Below are 22,245 nucleotides of genomic sequence, written 5' to 3'. Positions count from 1 at the left end.
ATCAAAATTATGATCTAACTGTCTGGGACTCAACCCGGAACTGAACCTGGACTAGACCTGGACTAGAAAAGGACCAAACTGAAGGCGCATTCTCACTTTTGAGCCCATTTTAGTCCAGATGTGGCTTCTGTTTGGTCCAGTCACGGGTTAGTCCTGGTCTAGTCCAGGTTTAGCTCTGGGTTTGTTCCCCAATTCTGACGCAGTAGGAGAAAAGCCGCAAGAACCCAAGAGTACCAATACACGGATATCCATATGTAAATGTTAAATATTAGTTAGTTTAGTATTTATTTGAAGAGACAACACGACATTAAGCTCAGAAAAATGCCCCAAATCTCTGACTTACACTCACACACAACATCACACATGAACAATAGAAACGCACATCTCACATCTCAACAAAGTATGTACAGAGTTTGATTCGTCTGATAAAACACACATTTATACATGTATATAGATGACACGTCACAGTAACATATCATGAGTGTGCTCTGAGGTTTTAGCATCATTTATTCTCGTTATTTTAGTGACTCTGTATGTTTTTGTCTATTACAGAATGATGTTGGCGGTAAGAGGAGCCTGATAAACCGCTGGACCACCTTCCTGAAAGCGCGGCTGGTCTGCTCCATCCCTGGACCCTCCGGAGTGGACACACAGTTTGATGAACTCGGTAAACCTCCCCGCTCCTGTCCGTCTCCTCTGGATTAATGCTCTTCTTTTACACCAGGGGCCTTAAGTGTGGTCCCGGCTTTAATCTGGGCGCAGTGTCTCTGTGATCTGGTTTAGTCCTGATTTGTGTGTTATGTAAGAACTCTGGGAACAGCCTAGACTCTGTCCGCCCTTTCCTCCTTCATCTGTGTGACCTGTGACTTTCAAAATAAAAGTCCTTTTGGATTAGTTTGAATCATCTCCTCCTTTCCGTCCCCTACTGTCCTCCCATGACTCCAAAACCCACCTGAATAAATATTATTTTAAGTGGGTTGAACTGTAGTCTTGACTTTCTTGATTTTTATGTTAAATATTAGAATTGTGATCTAGATAAGTTACTGTAACTGTAGTCGTGGTTCATAAAATGTGTTATTACTGTGTTTTGTATAGAGGACATATTTGTGTTGGAGACAAAGGATCCACAAAACCCCACCATCTACGGAGTCTTCAGCACGTCCAGGTATGATTTTGTGTTTATTTGTTTGTAAAATCAATGTCTTTCGCCAATAAAATCCCCAAAAATGTTTCATTGTTTAAATATTTCTAAAACTTCAGATTTTCAAACCATGAAAGAAGGAACTATGTATTTAAATCTATCTGACCTAGCTCCAAAGCCTTTGACACGTATAAATATTCACACGCATACATTCACACGGCTTTAGAACATTGTTTTTCAGACAGCTTACGACTCTTACTTCCTGGTTTGCAAAAGATAAATGATCTTATTATTAGCTGCATCATGCAGACAGCGCACAGCAACACAGAATGTACACATTAACAAGGAGAAAGCTTTAAGTAATGTTACAATAAAAGTACTCTATTAGGTTAAGGTACAACTTTGAGAGTTGAAACTGCAGTACATTTATTTATTCAGGCCCAAACATGAGAATTTGGTTTTAACTTTCATCTTAATCCCCAAAGAACTCACTGACCGCAGTACAGGAAGCTGCGCGGATGCTCGGCTGTGTGGGAGTTCAGAGGTCAAATGTGGGCAAGTGCTGGGGTCAAAGTTGGACCCCCCATAAAAGTCAGATGTAACATTCCAAAAGTCATTCCATTTCAATAAATCCAAGCTAAAGCAGTCAGTCCATTTAGTACTTTTCATTAAACAAGTGCAAATTAAAAATGTGGACAACAGAATTTGTTCATTTCAAACAGTTTGCAGCGATCCAAAGTAAAGTAAGCCTCGTTCATACATTTTAATTATTCACCGCAATGAGTTTATGAGCGCTTTTCACAAACTTTCAGAGGCTAGACGAAGTTTTGCCATCACAGTAAACTGGAAGCCATCTTGACACCCTGGGGCTTGGATAACACATGGTATAAGTAGATGCAGAGAACACACAGGGGTCTCATTTTGACCCAAAGAGCTGCTTTTCCAACATTTATACATGTACTGGGGAAAAAACGTCAATATCCTTTGCCCGTGTCGTCTGAGTCATTGCGAGTCATAGTCGTAGTGTTTTCCTGACATCTTTTGCCTTTGTCCCTCAGCTCGATCTTCCGGGGCTCGGCGGTGTGCGTCTACTCCATGGCGTCCATCCGCGCTGCCTTCAACGGGCCGTTCGCTCACAAGGAGGGCCCCGACTACCGCTGGGTGGAGTACAAGGGCCGCATCCCCTATCCCAGACCAGGCACTGTGAGTAACGACGCCCTCCATGGAACAGCACTCTAGTATCGTGGTATTTCACAGTAAAAATGGAACAGAAACGTTGCATGTATTCGTTCACAAACACTAACAATACATTTCTGATTTTAAAAGCCAATTTACCCCAAAATGTAATAATTGCAAGTATCACCAAAGAGTACTATTCATACTAGTACTTTCTTGCATACATTTCTTTATTGCAGAACACTAGTGCATGTTGTGAATTATACTTATCTTATCAGCCTCACAGCTCATAAATTATTTGACATTATTATATGTAGAGGTAATGTGTAAGATATTTTGGTTCCATAAATTTAGCTTTGCACAACAGTTTTTACACACAAATGCCTCTCTCCGATAGCGCACACGGGGGTAGAATTTGCTAAGCAGATGCAGCTCATAAATCTTGAATAAATCTTGACATTGTTACCCTGACAGGACTTTATCAGTGATGAATTTGCACGGCGAATATGATCAAGCTGTTACTGTACGTGCGACTGAGGGAGAAACGCGCCCTCAGCCCCCCATGACCTAATAAATACTGTGGAATAACTTATTTTAACTGTCAGGTCCTTTTACTGCACTTTTTGACATTTCTTTACTAATGTAATACAGATGTGTCATGGTCGACCACAATGATTATTAGTCAGCTATTTTATCTAGATTAAAAAGGTACAAACAGCAAAAATAAGATATAAAGCGAGTTGTAGCTGGAGTGAAGTTCAATCTAGCACAGGGGCTCACAAACTTTTCAGTTGCCAGGCCGGGACCCCCCAAAATAACCATACAGCTGACTCGGGACCGCCGCAGTGAAATTAAGTAGATCTGTAAACCCTCCAAATTAGGTTTATTTGTATCAATTTTATTAGTTTATTATGTTATCTGACCCAATTTCACTAAAACATACTGTTAATCTACTGTTATTTATTTTGTTAATAGATCAAATATAGTGTCATAAGTTTAATATTATGCAGTATACATTATTGAATTGTCTCGCGGCCCTCAGCTCGTGCTCCGCGACCTCCGCTTTGAAATGATAATAAATGTAAAAAAATAATACACTTGAAATGACCACAGACGACAAACTAAACCGGAAGGTAATTGTCGTGTTATTGGTATTATTCTAGAGGCGGCTGATCCAAGAATATTACGGTATATCATGATTTAGTGCTTTTGTGTTAAATGCAACCTACTCACCCCTGCTGGTGGCACAGTGGCTCTGCACGCTCGTGGCACAGCATCAAGGGCCTGTTTGAATTCCCGTGCTGGATTCATACTGCATTTGTCGCCGCAGTTCTAAGTGCGTCCGTCACCGTCACATTACTTTACTGACTCATCCTCCAATATGTGATGGATGAAGCAAAACATTTTGGGGATCAAAATTGACTGCGTGTACATTAAAGGTGGTATGGACGATTTTTTTCAGCAAATTTTTTATCATATTTCCTCGTGGCGTGGATAAATCATTTGTCCTGCCACGTATCACTCATAAAACGCACCTACCGCTCACCTGCAGCCGCGTCAGGCTCGTCCCCACGTTTCCGCGTGCCAAAGCGCATGGATCTATCATAATATAGTTCCCTCAGTGTACGGGACAGTTCGAGCTGACGCAGAAGTGGACAGAAATCTACGGGAGACGAGAGATGTGATGCGCTCCGTTGCGCTAATAAACAAACGCACGTGTGTGTTGTATCAGTCCGCACGGGGGAGTGCGCATGCGCACTTCCGCCTGCGTTCTCAAAACGCCGAAAAATTGTCCATACCACCTTAAAGTAAGTACGATAAGTAATGTTCATGGCTGATTATTTTTGCCATTTAAGAACATTACATTTAAAAGTATTTTACAGGGATTATCCTGCTTTACAGTTATTGCATTAGTGGCATAAAGACGTTTCGTTACTTTTGTTTATCACGATATTTTCCGTAGCAATACATCATCAATCTTACAATGTATCGTGACAGGTCTAAGAAAATGAAACGTTTCTTATTTCCTTTTTGCTTTTTCCTATGTATGAATTGGATTGTTTTGAAATATGCTTTGTAATGACTCTTCTCTTCTCACAAGACAACACAACTTGGCAGTCTCTAGGTTTACGTCAAAAACACATTACCCTGACGGCACATGTATTATTGTGTGTGACTGCGTGTGGTTTTCATGGTTAAAGTGAGCTAATAGGAACGAGCTGGTGTAGCCTTGAGAGAGTGACTTTAGCCGTAACCCTGTTCTCCTCCGGGACACTGCGGTGCGTGCGTGCGTGTGTGTGTGTGTGGCGTTATCGGACTCTGGTGTGGTATCGCGGGGCTGATGAGAGAGTAGGCCGACCTCCCCGGTGTGTTGGTCTTAGCGCGTGTGAGTGTGTTTAAAAGGGGAAAGGTTTGGGCCCAAAGTGCTTCAGCGCTAAACGAAGCAGTCGGCTGTGGCACTGGCTCGACACACAGATGTGTAATAGCTCCCAGACTGGCGACTTCAGCCATTCCTCTGAGCGCTTCTGATGGAACTGTTACACTTTGTGAGGGATTCTGTCATATTTGTATTTTTACTCAGTTTAAGTACAATAAAGGGCATTTCTGACTATTATAACGCCTACTGAAACATTGGTTGTGTTATTAATCAGTGTGCTTCTAATACAACACTGATATTAACACTTTTCAACAACTAATACAACAAAATAAATGTTTGATTTAATTTTTTTATCAGTGTTTTACCTGCTCAAATACCATTACGTGTACCATTACTGAAAATATAAAATTGCTCAAGTAGAATTACTTTTGTCCAAGAAATGACTCAAGTAAGAGTAAAAAATGAATTTAAGGGAACTACTATCAAAGTAAGGCTACCCCAAATAAATTGTCTGTTTGCTGTAACCCGAGTCAACATTTTTTAAGTGGCTCGGACGGTAGGCAAATTCTTATTTTTTTTACTTTGAAGGCAGAAAAAAAGATCAAAATTTTGCCATTTTTTGAGTCGGAGTGACCACCAGGGTTCAGGCTTCAACAGTCAATGACGTCTCTATCAACCCTATCGGGAGACTAAATCTCACAATTTTAAGACATTTCAATCGACCTTTTGTACGCCGGTATCCTTTATTTTGGTAGCGAAGGCGAGCGGGGGGAACATCACGGTCTGTTGTGTTACAGACATGTGGGGGACTGGCTATGTAGATGCACATGCATTGCGCAGTACGTTATCCTTCTTGTAAGGATAACAAGCGTGATAAATATGTTCGACACGGTGGTTTAGGGGAGCCCGATCGGTGAGTCGGCGAAATAATTGAAAAATAAAAGAATTCAACGTTTTTTCCACAAAATGCTGATAAAGAAATTTCAGCCGGCTAGTTTCGCACCGGGTCGGTCGGGTTACGGCAAACAGACATATTATATTGCTCAGCCTAAGAGTAATTCACTTGAAGGACAAAACTTTAACGGGTTATTGTTCAACTTGGTTCTATGATGGTTTATGTTAAGTTAGGATTTTATATTATTTTGTCTTAACACATTCAAAGGGCCTTCAATATTAATTTCATGAACATTATAGAGACAGGCTTTTTTTTTTATAAGTTTGATTTTAAAACAAAAAATAAGTCTGTACCCACATGTTTTCGGCTCTAGACCTTTGCTTGCTTATCGTCGACAATCCAACATGATTAGATCTCGATTTGCTTCTAATTTGCATTTAATATTTACTTGTCGTATTACCCTCAAAATGATGACCTCTTAACTCATCAGTGTAAGCCATCATTGGTGGTCTGGACATGTGCGCGTACGTCCAAAAACTTTACTTACATGACTTTCCACACAATCTGAGCGTAAAGAACAGAGATTCTCACTTAAAGGTGGAATGGATGATTTTTTGGCCTAAATCTGAGTCTCATTTCCTCGTGGCGTGGACTGCCGTTTAGTCCTGCCACGTATCAATCATAAGACGCTCCTACCGCTCACCTGCAGCCGCGTACGGCTCGTCCCCAGGAGAGCAGCACGTTTCCCTGTGTCTAAGCGCATGGATCTATCATAATATTGTTCCCTCAGTGTACAGGACAAAATTAAGACGGAGAAAGACATTTCGAGCTGACTCAGAAGAGACGTAAATCTACGGGAGACGAGAGATGCGATGCGATAATAAAGAAACGCATGTGTAAAAATCGTCCATTACGCCTTTAAATCAGCAAGTTTGAGGGAGTTTGTTGTTTGAGTTTTGTTCACATAAATATTTAGTCATAATTACACGTAAAGCTTTATAAATGAGACCCCAGATGGCTACTTTGTCTACTGTTAACGAATGTATTTTGTCCGTGAGATATTACTATTTCAATATAAAAGTACAGTATGTGACCGTGGCAAAGCCTTTTATCAATGTTTGAATTTTGGTCATTTTCTCATCCATAATTATTCTCAATTCAGTGTCATATTTGTTAGATGCTTCTGTCGGATCAGTGGCCTCACAAATCTACTGGGACATGCCTCTGTTTTTGTCATTTTTTTGTACCTTTTAAAGAAGCAGTCCTCAAATAACTAACCATTTTCTGTGTGGGTTTTAACATAAAATAAATAAGTGCATATGCTTGTTGTGGCAGTGTCCGAGCGAGACGTACGACGCGCTGTACAAGTCGACCAAAGACCTGCCTGACGAGGTGGTGAGCTTCATGAGGCAGCACCAGCTCATGTGGGAGCCCGTGACACCACTAGGGGGCAGACCCATCCTGACCAGGGTCAACTCTCCAAACCTGCTGAAGAGGATCGTGGTGGACCGAGTGGACGCGGAGGACAGGCCGTACGACGTCCTGCATCTGGGGACAGGTAATTATAAGGGACAAAGCTTTATTACAAGTTACGTAGGAGATGTAAAGGTTTTATCTCAAGACTATTGAATTACTTCCTCTGGCTCCGGCAGCTTCGTGGAGCCATCTGGGCACAAATGAAGGAAGCAGACATTGTTTTTTATAAAGCTTTTTTGGAATACAATGATAATCCAATAGGTTTTCCAGAGACCAGAGAACAGGACTAATGTGATTGTACTTCCTGGTTCTAGTCAGGACCCGAGCAGCAGCGTTCTGGATGTACTGCAGCTGTTTTACAGCTCGTTTGGAGAGACCAGTGAGCGGCCGTGACAGTAGTCTAATCTACTGGAGACAAATGCATGGATGAGTCTCCTCAAATCTGGTTTAGACACTATATTTTTTATTTTGGCCATGTTTTTAGATGGTTAAAAACTGCTGATCTACTCAGCATGTAAAAGTAAAAAAGTAAAAGTATGGTGTCTGAAAAAGACCAATTTGATTAAAAAAGTTACTCAGATGAACTTGAGGAAATATAACTAAGGTTGCACAGGAGCAGAAAGTTCCCAACACATTTTAGAAAAAATACCCCGAGGAACTCCTACTTGGAAAGTTTGGGGATTTTCATTTATAAAAAACATATTTTTGCTAAATGTCTGTCACTGACCTTTTCACAGAAAGATTTCTTAGTTATCTGAACAATTAAACATTTAATGTTTTGGGGGAAATATAACCTTTCTAGTGCTAGTTATTTAGTCCTAACCAACCTCCTCCTCTTTAGGACCGTTGTTGGTTATATGATGGTTTATGTCCTGTTTGACAAGTCACCAAACCTTATGTTTTGTGTGTGGTCCCAAAGAAAGTGTCCTCAGATGTGACAGCCTGATCCTCATCAGTCTTCATCTAATATAACTAATATAACATTAGGTGACATCAAATAATCTTTGTGTTTGAAATGAAATACATTTAGACATTGGGTGGAACACTTAAATGTCATATTTGTTCTTTCTCATCAAGCCCAAGTGATCACTCCCTGTTTAGAGTGTTAATTCCCCTACATTCCCATGAAGATTTCCCAACCCTAAATGTAACTGAGCACTAACCACCTCTGCTAAGCGTCACGTATAAAGCCCCTGAAAGTTACAATAGCACATTCATTTTCCTCCTGGAGTTGAAGATCTCACATTGTTTCCTCAAAGCGTAACGTGGCTGGATATAATATCAGGGCCTCTTTTGTGAAACCTGTCGTACGTGGCAGACACATGTTGCTCGGCTCGGTCTGACAGAGCGCAGTGCGTCCGCTGATTAATGGAGAGGTTATTCAACATGTGGTGACAGGGCGAGGGGCCACGGGGGGTCGCGCGGGCTCATAAATCTTCTTTAAGTGGATTCCTCTGCACCGTCTCTCATCTCCTCATCAACACCGTCGTACCTGCTGAGAAAAGCTCTGCTGCTGTGAAGAATGGGATTTCACTTATTGGTATGGGATGGATTTACGTCGGGCAAAAATTACTCAGGACCCCAAACCGTAATATTACTCGCTTTGAAGTATAATCGAGCTGTGTGCGTGTTTTTATTGAGGCGAGACAGTGACACTACAGGCAAAACAGTTTATTAATGTATTTGTCTTTGGCCAGTTTGCTCTTTTAACACACACACTTTCAACATTGTCCAATCTGCACCTAAAGATGTTTTATTATTATTTGGTTTAATCAGCCAACAGCCGCAGATTTATATGGGACATTGTAACTTCAAGAGACATAAATATCAACCGTAAATAGCACTTAAACTTGCAATCTTGGAAGAATTTGTTGATATCTAATTCTAAGCCTGATTTAGGTTTTTGACACAAAACAGATTGACAAAATTTGAATTTTTACACCAATTTTAAGTAAATTGATTATCCAAAATTCCCTCTTTTTTAAAATATAATAAGGCAACTAAATTTAACATTTGGCTCCATATATATTTTTCATGATATGCGCAATTATGTCCATTTTTACACATTAAACGCGTAAATAAAACATTTTTATTTGAAAACATGATGAAAAATGTGTAATATATATTGACTATACATTTATTTAAGTAAAGGACAGAAGGTTTCTCACTGAGATCTCTAAATTTAAGATGTTTTCCCATTGTCTTGCCTTAATTGTAAAATAAACCAAGTTAAAAGAGGATAGTTTAATCTTTTACCTGCAGCTCAAACCCTTTACCGCATTGTTAGTATTCACATGCATGAAATATAGATCATTCATCATTTATTTTGAAGGTCTAAACTTCTAACTTCTGATCAGAGCTTGAGTAAACAATAACATTTTGAAAAGTTACAACTAAATCAGACTTGAAAATGTAAAAGTAAAATGTGCTTTTGCGACACCTGAATGCGCACCGTGGCATTACATTAACTTAATTGCTCTTTTTTGGCGAGAGGCCTATTAATCTCGTAAGGCCGTGCGAAGCATGGCTGCGAAAGTGCGCACGTAATGCGCACGAAATCGAGCGCGAAGCGCTCGCCCACTTCCAAACACTCACTAACGCACTCCTTCACTCATGCACGCCCCGTGCATACTAATTAGTAGTAGGAAAATGGAACATTACCGTTGTAAACGGGCGAAGCCCGTGCAAAAGTGCGCACTAAACAAGCACTTTACATTGGGATGACGACCGCTTCGCGGTCGTCACCCCCATATAAAGCACTCATTTGCGCTAAGTAGCTCACGAATACGTTCCCCATCTCTTGCATGTTCCGTGCATATAAGCATGTAATGCAAAAATTCAACATTATAACTGTATAGAGGGCCAAAAACACAAAGTGGGCGGAGCCCACTCAAAATTAACAAAAGTACCCTTCAGTGACCAGGGACCCACACCATGAGGTAGGAAAGCGCGAGCGCTTTCCGAAAATGTATAGTTTATGATATTTGGAAAATGGGAAACATTGTTTTCGCATCGGAATATTATTCTTTCTTTCTTTCTTTCTTTCTTCTCGGGACCAACCCCCCTATTTTTTACCCAGTGAACATTGACGAAAAGTCACAAAAAATTGCACACCTCTAAAAATCGTGCCTCTCTACATTCTGGCTATTTCCCTTTTCTAAAATAAAAAAAATTGCGCGTCAGCGCCCCCAAATGTACCAAAAATGCATTGAGAGATGGGAAATGACCCCAAAAAAATCTGATCGTAGAATCATGAAATTTGGCGCAGAGGTAGATGGTGACAAGAGAAGTAAAAAATATTATTACGGCAACGCCGTCCGCCCAACCAAATGTCGGCCATATTGCTTCAAAAATGGCTAAACATGACTTCGGAGTTTTTCCAAACGTCGTACTTTTACGAACTCCTCCCAGGGCGTTGGCCCTAAAAAGCTGAAATTTGGTGAAAATGCTACTGAGGAGTGGGACATCAAAAGTTATCCAAATTACATTGATACCTGTCACGGTCTCTGTGCGGCAAAGCCGCAAACTGTAGCAAGAATTTCAGAAAATGAAGCCACAGCGCCCCCTACAGATTTTATATGGAGGTTAAATATTTAGTTTTGCGAAATTATATGAAATTTGACACACAACTCAATGTTGGCATCCCCATCAAAAAAGTAAATGAGACCCATGTCATAATTGTTATGGCTTTGCCGTAACGATGACCGAAACCTTCCATGTTATTCCAATGGGGAAATCGCCAGAACATGTTTACACTTTAGACTTTCACAAACTCCTCTTAGGGCGTTAGACATATTAACCTGAAATTTGGTGAGACTCATCTTCAGGGGTGGACCATCAAAAGTTATCCACATTTTTATTCAAAGAGTCACGGTGTCTGTGCGGCAAAGCCGTACATTTTGCCAAGAATTCAAAATAAAATTGCTTTTTGATGGTAAAACAAAGGGGAGAAGATGTGACAGCGTCACAGATTCAGCAGTAGGCGTATTAAAAGGACAATTGGGGCGCGTTAGCGCCCCCTCCTCTTGCGGCGTGGCGGCGGCGTAGCGAGGGCCGATCATTGCCGTTTGCGGCTATATTTTACATTATTCTCACTCTGGAGATTTGGTTTGTTTTTGCATTCATTGTCTTTATAGTTTATGATATATACTGTACTCTGTGCTATATTACAGGATGATGCCAGCTGAAAAGTTTAGTGATATAGTTCGTGGCAAATGGTAAATTACAACGAATAAAAAAGACCAGGAGTTTTTCCCACAGAATCCATGATATCAACATTAAATATAGATATTTCCTCTGGCAGCAACATCCAGCACCACACAAGCTTATCACGAGTCCCTTATACTATTTCAGTATCGTACATGTCCAGTATAAAGAATTACTGTTCCCCAAAGCACTAAAATAAGAACTATAGAGCTGAGAGATGAACCTTCCCACAACGAGACAAGATAAAGACAAGATATATAAATGTGAATCAGGATTAGCTTTGTTCCCATACTTTAATATTACACAAAAATACTATGAGCTTTAGTGACTTTACTTTTACCGTAACTGTACTTTAGACATGAGTTGTCCTTTGTCTTCTTGTCTTCTTGCTGGACTAAGTCATCAGGAGACATAAATGCACTTAAACAAACACTACAGTTACAGACTATATATTAAGTACTATGCTATATGCGCCGCAGTGCCAAACAAGTGATTCCCAGGGGCCTCTTGACATTAGGCGTATGTCTGTAGAGCACATATTGATTTATATTGCACATAAAATGATAACTGCCTTGGCTTCTTGCACTCTGTAACAGCTGCTTGGGCAGTAACTCCAACTAAATGTCATAAAATCCCCAGAATGATCCTCTTTTCTGCGTTCACTTCCTGATTTGGACTATTCCTGTGACTGCAGTAGAATGTGGCCTTTCTTCCACTGGCTGTAACCTTAAAATGAATCGGACTTTTTATGGAAATCTCTTCATATGAGAGTAAGATGAGGGTATTTTCTTTATTGTAGGTAGTTGTAGTTGCGTGTCAGTGTCCTCTGTTCGGACCAGGAAGAGTTTTATTGTTGTAAAATGTAATCGAGTACAATGAAATGCTTCCTTAACATAAACTGAAGAATTATAATGTCAGTGTTGTAGCTGGCCCACTGTATGTAATGCTATACTTCAATGCTGAGCGATACATGCTACTCCAAATAGTTTAGTTTATTAGCACATTATAACTGTGTCCAAAATGTGTTGTGTGCTGCTTTTTTTTGCCTATAAATGTGAGGAACCATCTACGAACAACTTTTTTCTCTTTCATTTTTTGTCCTTGGTTTGGATGCACACAATTAATGTCAAATAAAGCCCCCCGAAATAAACTAAAACTCAGCTTTTAGCCTTGTTACTTAAAGTTGGATTTTGATTGATTCCTGCATGTTTTTGTGTAATCTCGTATTGTCCTGCAACTGAGGCTCAAGTGCTCAGAAAATTCCTGTTTTCACCTACCCCCTATCCCCGCCCACGTCTTTGTACTTAATTAATTGCGTTTATTTGAGAAAAGAGACAAAAAAAAAGAGTTAAAAAATGTCACGTAGCCACTTTTCAAAAATAAAAAACATGTAAATGCCAATCTGCTGCTTGTTATGGTGAAACGTCAATATGAAGAGGCGGGGCTTATCAGTTCTGTAGTTTGGAACAGGAAGTCAATGGACCTGTTTCTATTAAGCCGTTTTAGATAGGGGCGTGCCAAAATATTGAAATATCGTGATACTAAATTTGATACTAATATCGTTGGCTGCTGTATCGATATATCGCCATCATTCATTTATTGTATAATTTCCCGAATTATTTTGTGACCGCGCTATAATTTTGAGTTTGTGCAGGTCGTGGTTTAAAGAAAAATGTTGTTAAAATGTATCGGTTTCTTTAAGAATAGTGATATATCGTAGAATATCATGAGCAATACATCCGATTATCGCATGCATCGCAAAATCGCGATATTATCGTATCGTGAGCCGTGTATCGGATCGAACCTGTCATTCCCAGCCCTAGTTTTAGATATATTTTGCCATTTACACTGAAAACATTGAACATTTTTACAGTTTAATACTACGTACCTAAACAAGCGGTCAGAGTTCACACGTCACTGTGATTGGTTGAAGTCGCCTGTCACTCATTCTGAAGCTGACACAGACTGACCAATAGGTGGAAAAAGTGTTTAGCAAGGAACCAGAAGCTGTGAATCAGGATATATAACCATCACCAAATTAGCAGATTGTCACAGGGATCCAATCATGATCATGTTTCCCAGCTCTGCTTCTGGGCCGCAGGAACGACCCGCAAGGCCGGTTTGTACTGCTACAAACATTTTCTCAAGACAAAGGCAGCGTTCTTCTCGCTTAGTCTTCCTGTTGACATACTGGTCCACTCTATGATTGGATATGACTGTCTCGTGTTAAAGTTTGCTCCATTATACTACTGTGTGCTATTACTCACCACAAACATCTCCTGCTGTGGCGTCTCCTCCAAAGATTTCCACATCTTTCCTAGCCTCATTTATGAAGTTTACAAAACAGTAGAAAAATACAGCTTTAGCAAACAAAATAACATTGTTAAAAAGTTGCAAGTGGTACAGATGAACAATGAAAAACAATAAAACATGTGCCTGTCAAATAACTCTACACATTACTGGTATTTACGTACAGCACTGGTGGTACTCAGGAATATTACAAGCTTTTTTAAATGATGCATTATTTAGAATTGTGTTACATTTCTTGATTATGTACATGTTGTAGTTTTTTATTTGCTTTATTAACCTCTGGAGGCGCACCTGTCACGCAAAACAGAAATGAAACGGGTCAGAGTCTGTTGTGTTGCCATGTCGACGGCTCATATCTTCAAAACGGGAAAAGATACAGACTTGAATATCATTTAGAATCTTCAAGCTTTTAAAAGAGCCGTGGCTTTTGCGGCTACTCCCTCCTGTGGTTTTGTAGCAGCTGGAGCAAAATCAGGAAATCCAGGGAAAAAGTCGCACCTTTTTTTGGCATTCCTCCCCATTTTATTATCCAAAATGCTCCTTGGTTGGTTAGAAATGAGTCCAATTGAAGAATCCGCCTCGCTTTGTGTTTTTTTAATCCTCCAACAGCCAGAAAAAGAGTCCAAATGCCCCTTTTTACACTCCAGAGAGTTAAGGGCCAAATATTCTCAGGGATTGTACTTTCTCTTCAAGTGCCCCCGCCAGGTTGGACACATTGAACTAAAATGCAGTTAAGTGTTATATATTTAAACTTTTGCTAAAAATGATTAAAAAAGTTTTTTGTTTGTTTATAATTTCACTTCCTGTTTGTAATCAATGACATCACACTCGGAAATTACCTAGCAAACACAGGGAAAAAACTCATCTAACATCACAATCTGTTTTATTTGATCAATGAAAATATATGAGAGCGACTTTGATTTTCTTAGTAGTTTATTTAGTGTAAATTATGCATAAACTTTGTCTGGAATGAGTGTACCTAGTGTGATGTCACTTCCTGTAATTTTCTACAGATTTGTCAACTTTTCTCTACAAATACCTACTCGATTGGTGTAAAACTATCATTTATATGTACAACAGGTATAAGGAAACAAGATAAAGTAAACATTTTAAAACCGTAAAACTTGTTGTAGGCACTTTAACCGTTCCTCTTGCACTTGTTTGCGTTAAGATTTGTCCCGTTCATATTTAATGTCTAAAGCTCTTCTTATCTTATTAATAAACAACATTTTGTCCGGTAAATGTTTTGCAGATGACGGTAAAGTGGTGAAGGCCGTGTCTGTGGTCAAAGACAACTGGGAGAGTGAGGAAATCATCCTGGAGGAGCTCACTGTCTTTCAGGTGAGAACACTGTTGTGTCCTTGGGCAAGACACCTCCACTGCAACGCCTGGAGAAAGACACAAATGTTGAAAAATAAAAACCTAAGAATTTAAGTTGTGAATATGGCTTGGGATCACAAGGTCCCTCATGACAATCCATGTGGTATCATTATATTTCACACAATATTGGATGTTATGGCTCTTTTTAAACACATATTTTTACATAAACATGATTTATGTGTTTGTTAAACCACTACCTGCACAAGCTTGAACTGCTTTACATAAACAAGGGTCCGTACATTAATGGCAGGCACATTTTTTGTTTTGATATTACTAAAATAATTGTGTCAAAATGTATATTAAAGTATTGCAGTAATATCAATACATCTGTAATTAAGAGCCAGATCATATTATTTCAATATCGTGCAGTCCTAGTGCTGCCACAACATAGTTACTGTATGCAAAATATACCAAATAATATTCATAGAGGTATATTGATAGAGCCGCTTACAATATCAGTATAGAATCAATCACCAAATTAAGTGCATTGATGTTTCAATTTTGATTTGAATGCGTTATTTTTGTCATCATCCCTCCAGTTACGAAACATCTGAACGTCCACTCTGTAACCAAGCAGCACACTGTATGTTCAAAACACAGGAAGAGCATCATTAAAACAATTTGCCAAAGGATTTAAAAATGTCCACAGGTGAAGGGAAGACAAACAGTGAGCGCACAAACAGGAAAGAAACCACATTCTGTTTACTGATTAGTCGGGCGGAAACAGGAACCGATGCATTCTCACTGCCGACCCGCACTTCCCAACAACACGTCCTAACTTATAGTGTGTTCTAATTAAGATGTATTGGGTCACTCAGGTGCACACAACACTTAAACACATTCTGTCAAAAGATTTAAGAAAAACATGGTAGTTACTGTAAAACAACAAAGTATTCTATATGTTTTCAGAGCCCTACACCCATCCTGAAAATGGAACTGTCGACCAAAAGAGTAAGTTGTTTGTTCTATCCATTTCATGCCTGTGCTTACTGCATTAAATATATTTCCATCTTTACGTAAATATTCAAATTCACTTTTTATCTGGCAAATATAGGATAAAAAAGCATAGTATTGCATAGTATTTAATTAAAAACCTTTACTAGACTTGAACCCAGCATCCATAATGTCAGTAAATCTTTCATGTCGCCCCCTAGAGTTAAAGTGCCTATGACACTTTTGTTTACGATTGTCTAATTTTGTCTTTATTTGGTGTCTTTATACCTGTTGTACAAATAAATCATAGTTTTACACCAATCAAGTAGGTATTTGTGGAGAAAACTTTGAAAAATCTGTAGGAAATGACAGGAAATGATATCACACTACGAACACTCATTCCAGTCAACGTTACAACTTTTTGGACATTCTAAACGTAATTCAACAAAATATAGTCGCTCTCATATATATTTAATTTGTCAAATAAAAAGAAAGTGGCATTAGTTGAGTTTTTTGGCCCAGTGCTTGCTGGGTAGTTTCCTAGTGTGATGTCATCAATTATAAACAGGAAGTGAAATCATAAACCTAAAAAAATTGTGATTCTGTGATTTTTTTTTTCTTTTTTGCAAAACTCAAAATACATTTATCTCAACTGCCTTTTAGTTCAATGAGTCGTCCGACCTGTCAGAGACCCTTTAAAGTAAATATTTTCCATTGACCGCCGTTGTAGCCGTTTTCATTGAGTCCATTTGCCCTTGTGCCCTTTAGCAACAGCTGTACGTGTCGAGCGAGCATGGCGTGGTGCAGCTGGCCCTGCAGAGGTGTGAGTTGTACGGAGACGACTGTGCAGAGTGCTGCTTGGCCCGGGACCCTTACTGCTCCTGGGATGGACAGACCTGCTCCCGATACTTCCCCACCAGCAAACGGTAGAGCGCTTCCATTTTATACTTGGGCAATAAGTAGGGATGATCCGGATGTGAATTTATTTATCTATATTTGCCTTGCTGCTGTGACCGACACCGATATTTAAAATTTTAAAATCCACTACCTTAAAGTCTGTTGGGCAGGTTTTTCTAGTAATGACTTTGTTTGGTGGCTTAGCACCGGTGGTAAAAATGTATCATAGTTTTATTGCGGTTGAGTTGCAGTTTGTGAAGATGTGAGTGTAAAAATACAGGAAGTAGAGCCGAGTTCTAAAGCAGAATCCCTCTGTGATGTCATCAAAAGGCGACGTGCCATCGAAAACACAGAGACAATTTAAAACGCAACTGACACACGTTTCTGACAGTTTGAATGTCAAATCATAACTGTAATTTTTTTGACTTTTTTTGTTCTAATAAATAAATAAAATTATAAAAAGATTTTAAAAATGGTCAATGGGGACAAATGTCGTGTAATGTGTTCGTAAAATCTGAAATAGAATACGTTCACTATTTTTTAGTAAAAGTCTCTAACCCGTCATATAGAGCCTTTAAGTTGGAGTAAAGATCACAAATTAACTTTTCACGTTTGTAAAAATAATAACATGTGTTTATCTGGGATATACAATCATTTCTTTCATTATTGTGTGAGCTTACATATTTTTAGCCACATTTTGTTTGTTTCTATTTCCATTTTGACTCATTAGTCTGTTTAAAAAGACAAATCTGATGACAAACTGGGAATGACACGTGGGCACACATGAGCCGGGGCGAATATCGGTGCCAAATATCGGCCGATCTTGTTCAATATCGCGAATATCCAATAGCGACCGATGCTGCAACTGCTACATCGTCCATCCCTAGTCACAAGTCACATTCAGGTACTTAAATAGACGTTTTATCACAAGCTTCAAAGTACTAATACATGAAAAATGACTACCGTACTTAATAGTCTTCAAACGTTTGCCTTCGCTGCCGTCTTTTGCTTATTTGTCGAGAACCTTCTTTTTATTATTGTGCCGTTATGTTCAACTTTAGGTATAGTTTTGCTCCCCTCGTGTTGAATTCTGGTCTTGAGAAAAAGTACGAACACAAATACTCAACACAACTCAAAGCATTTGTGTCTTTGTGTCATTACGATCATTTAGTATTTGTGAGTTATCATCTTTTCTTCCGCTTCTTCTCAAGTAATAATATTTAGAAATGACAATGCTCGTGCTTCTTTAAAATGAATGTCTGTCCGTCCACGCACACCCGCTTCATTTGTCCCCCTGGTCCTGCCTGATCAAAGCGCTCTGAGCACCGGCTGTGGCCCCTAATGTTATTAACGGCTGCTCTTTAGCATTTGTCTGAAACGTGATAGCACAAATTAGCAGGACTTCAAAGGCAGCTGCTGATTATGCTGTGGTCTGTTGTTTGTTTCCCTTTTTTTTCTTTCTGATTATTACAAGTATTTTGGGTTTGTTTTGATCACTATAGAAACTGAACAAAGAAACACACCTTTTTAGTAGTTTCTAAAAGCTTTTGTAAAAGTCTAGCCAATTACAAAAGACACTTGAAGCAGTAGGAAGTTTCAAACCTTTACCAAGGCAAGATCAATTATATTTATGCAAGCGTACAGTTACTTCTATTTATAATGGCTTGGTATTCATCTGTATTTAGGTCTACCTGGTTTATAATTACACTATTCATTATATTGAATTAGTACATTAATATCATGGATGTTGTTTTCAAGTATGCTAAATTTGAATATTGAGTATATAGTATAAAGTTTTTAAAAAGCTACAAAAATAAAAAAATTAAAAAAAATGAATGTTGTGAATTTTCAAATGACAGCGGTGATATTTTTGCACTTTGAAAAATATATATTTTACAGCTAGTTCACATGAATCTGGTAATTAAACTAACTCATACATTTATTTAATTTAATACAATACATTTAAAGACATTTCTGTTTGATTGACATAATATCGTCTTGAATATTGTTATCAGGATTCGCCAAAAAGGCTTACAAATGCACTTCTTCAAGCAGAATCAGTTATTGTTTTTTATAAATAAGACCTATATTAACGTATGTTGTAACGTATATTAGCACTGTCCCAAACAATCACCAAGCTTAAATTAAAGTAATTCCTGTACCAGTGTTCATCCTTTTTCTATAGCACAGCGTCCTATGTACTGGGTAAATTATGATTATTACAATTGCACATGAAACACTGTCAGACACATTATGAAACGTCAGTCTCACAAACATCAGTTGCACGAGTTCGAATGTACTAATACCAGGGATTCAGAGGAGATCAGACGAAGAGGTGAGAGACATCTGAAAAAGTCAACAGAAACTTGTCAAACTGCAGCAGGAGGAGATGTAACAGCTCGTACAGGCGACTCTGAAAGGATAAACAGCGTAAAACAAGAGGCCTGGGCCGGTTTATCTGCTTTTTTATCCGTGACTCAGGATTCGGCTTGAAATGACGTACGCCGATTTCCCAAGATCGGTCTGATACAGCTCAAATTCAACGCCAATATTGCTTTTATTTTTCATTCCCGGTGTGTCCTCAGTGCATCAGATTTGACAAATTGAGTAAAAAGGAAGATAGAAGAGCAGTTAGGCTGAAAATATGGCTGTATGTGTACACTTAGCCTCTTAATATCGGTATCGAGATGTATAAGTATACGTTTTGGGAGGAGACTGCGCTGGCTGTGATGATGGTCCACCAAAAGGTCATGCATGTCAACGCCAACAATGTGTCCAAGTGTTAGTGGGAGCAAGGAACAAGCTAGATTTTTAACTAGATACCATTAATTTTTGTTTTTAAATATATATTTTCTCCTTTTACGGTATAAAAATCAGGTACCACAATTTACGAGATCAGGAACTTTCATAACTTGGATAAAGGAGCATCTCAAGACATTTATCCTTATGTTTTATTACTCCAATACTCTCAATCTGAAGCGCTACAACCACAATCAAAACAAACCATGCTCGTCCATTCATTCCAGCGCAATTATACACAACGCAATTTGACTTAACAAGGAATTATGCGACTTAATCTTAGTTCAAATCGTGTATAAGGAGAGGCCGAGTACATAAATGATGAGTGGTGTTATTGTGCCAATACAACTCTCAGTACGCACTCTCCCCGCTGATGTAGTAGTCAATGATTTGTATGTATTTCAGGAGAGCTCGGAGACAGGATGTGAAGTATGGAGACCCCTGGAGTCAGTGCCCCATCACAGACGACGGTGCGGATTTCCCTCATTATTTTAAAGCAAAACTCTTTTCATGTGTCTCTTATGTTACACACAAGCAGACGGGTCAACTATACAAACATGTCGACTTACATATATGTAGTAGTGATGGATAAGCTGCTGTGTGAACTTCATTGTGAGCTTTAGTTTACTTCCAGCTAAGAAATACAGTGTCTATACAGCTCTAAAAGTGAAAGATGAGGTTTTTGGTGGAAGGATCGAGAACTCTAGAGGCTGCTTTGTGCAACTGCAGTAATTCTGTACAAATACCAGAGATTTTGTCTGCTATGTACTGTATGTTGGGCTTAAATGCAGTAGTTAGTTACTTCTTAGCACATACATATTCCCAAATTCTGTTTAATTAACCTCTAGGGCTGCAACTAGTGGTCGACTTGTCAACCAATTATTTCTATAGTACATTGAGACGTTTAAATACATAAACAATTCAAATAAAGAGGCGTCTATATATTAGAAAATGTGCAAATAAAGTGTATTATTGATCAAATTCAGAAATTGTTTATTCTTGTTTGACATTTCGATTTAATAATGCCACTGTCTTTGTTAAAAACATCTTTTTGCATTTGTTTTAGAGTCTGTAGAGTCCAACAATAGTGCAACAATTATAAAAATACGACTAAAATATTTTTTTAAAGTCGCCTAGTCACAATTAGTCGATTAATTGTTGCAGCCTTTAAAATTTAGGTTTCACAAAAGCGACATCAAAACTTCAGTGGTTAAAATGTGAACCGTTGTCATAGCAATTAACAACAGTATCCAAACAAATCCAAATAAAACATTGTATCTTTTGAATTGTCCTCAAAATAACCAGCATATAAACAGGAAGCTGAAATATATGAATTCCTATTAACTGTAATTTAACACATTTTACTACAGCTATGGTTTATGAATGTGTAATAATACTAGTGCTAGTTCCTAATCCTCTGCCCCGTGTGTTTTGGTCCAGACGTGGACTCGGTGGAGGTGAAGCAGGTGTACGCTGTGGAGGGAAACACCACCTTCCTGGAGTGCGCCCCTCGCTCTCGCCACGCTGAGCTCAAGTGGACGGCGCGGCTCACAGACGGCCAGCCACCACTGCCTCAAGTACGTTTGTCCACTCCACTCCCATCACCGTGTTTTGTTTTCAGCTTTGTCTTTAGTTATAGAAGTATGTGTTTCCTTCGGTACTCAGGGTCAGTAAAGGTTTATTGCCATTGCCAATGAACAAAAGTCACAAGAACTTGCTTTGGTGATTCAGTGCAACATAAAACTTTGAACAATGATAAAACAAGTTATATAGAATCATGAAGTGCATGCATTGAAGAAGAACAATTGAAATCTACTATAAGATAAAAAAAACTAAAATATGCTTACCACGTGTGACCGGAGTGTTCCTGCGTTGTGTTATGCTGGGTGTGTCAATCGAGTGGCCACGAGACACGGTTTATCCGTTTATTCTGGTAAACAGAAACACACCAAATAAGTTACATGTGCCACGAGGCAAATCCAGCCCAAACTCTTTCCCACACGAAGATATTAAAAGGGCTAAAAACATACCTGGTAAACAGAAACACACCAAATAAGTTACATGTGCCACGAGGCAAATCCAGCCCAAACTAAAAGAGACATAACAACAATGAAATCAATATACAACATATAAAACATGAAGGACGACACGAGGGATGACTGACCTCTTCCCCGCACGAAGATATTAAAAGGGAAGAGGAAGTCACAACCATCAAATTTATAAGGGGAACACACGAAGAAGAAGTAGGGGCTGGAGGACACTGACAGCACAATAAAACAAATACCAGATATGTTGAACACAATATTAAACAAAAATAATAAAGATTTTGTGTGATTATACAACAACAATACATGAACTGGTTACACATGTACACAAAATGTACAGTTAAAAGCTGCATACTTTGAGGTAGTATAGTATCAGAGTCATTATAGTAACAAAGGTTTCACAGTCATCTGGAGTAGTTTGTTAAGAGTTTAATAATGAAACAATTTGTTAAAACGTCTATCACTATGGAACTTGACTGGACTGTAGTAATTTTGTCACATATTTCTGCTTTGGATGACCGTGACAAACGTATATTGGTGACATAACAGTATATGTAGTTTTTGATGATACATAAACACACACAACACATTACTTTATCCACATTCATTG

General features: G+C 38.8%; 2 protein-coding genes across 3 annotated transcripts in view; one reads left to right on the top strand and one right to left on the bottom strand.

The window, feature by feature from the left end:
• manbal (mannosidase beta like) overlaps window positions 1-22,245 on the bottom strand; it is a 401,671-nt gene that overhangs the window by 153,542 nt on the left and 225,884 nt on the right. The window lies entirely within an intron of this gene.
• LOC140365388 (semaphorin-3D) overlaps window positions 1-22,245 on the top strand; it is a 113,983-nt gene that overhangs the window by 88,745 nt on the left and 2,993 nt on the right. For both annotated transcript variants that reach the window (XM_072451787.1, XM_072451786.1), the window contains exons 9-17: window positions 553-667; window positions 1,096-1,165; window positions 2,200-2,344; window positions 6,925-7,147; window positions 14,834-14,922; window positions 15,871-15,912; window positions 16,663-16,820; window positions 19,996-20,060; window positions 21,031-21,167. In XM_072451787.1, the coding sequence (XP_072307888.1) occupies window positions 553-667; window positions 1,096-1,165; window positions 2,200-2,344; window positions 6,925-7,147; window positions 14,834-14,922; window positions 15,871-15,912; window positions 16,663-16,820; window positions 19,996-20,060; window positions 21,031-21,167 (1,044 nt within the window). The remainder of the gene's footprint in view (window positions 1-552; window positions 668-1,095; window positions 1,166-2,199; window positions 2,345-6,924; window positions 7,148-14,833; window positions 14,923-15,870; window positions 15,913-16,662; window positions 16,821-19,995; window positions 20,061-21,030; window positions 21,168-22,245) is intronic.

The sequence above is a fragment of the Eucyclogobius newberryi genome, unplaced genomic scaffold, assembly GCF_026437365.1.
Source record: "Eucyclogobius newberryi isolate DKJ021-1_F unplaced genomic scaffold, fEucNew1.0.hap1 SCAF_19, whole genome shotgun sequence".
Lineage (NCBI taxonomy): Eukaryota > Metazoa > Chordata > Actinopteri > Gobiiformes > Gobiidae > Eucyclogobius > Eucyclogobius newberryi.
The sequence above is the reverse complement of the archived record's forward strand: the minus strand, read 5'-3'. Positions and strand labels throughout refer to the sequence as shown.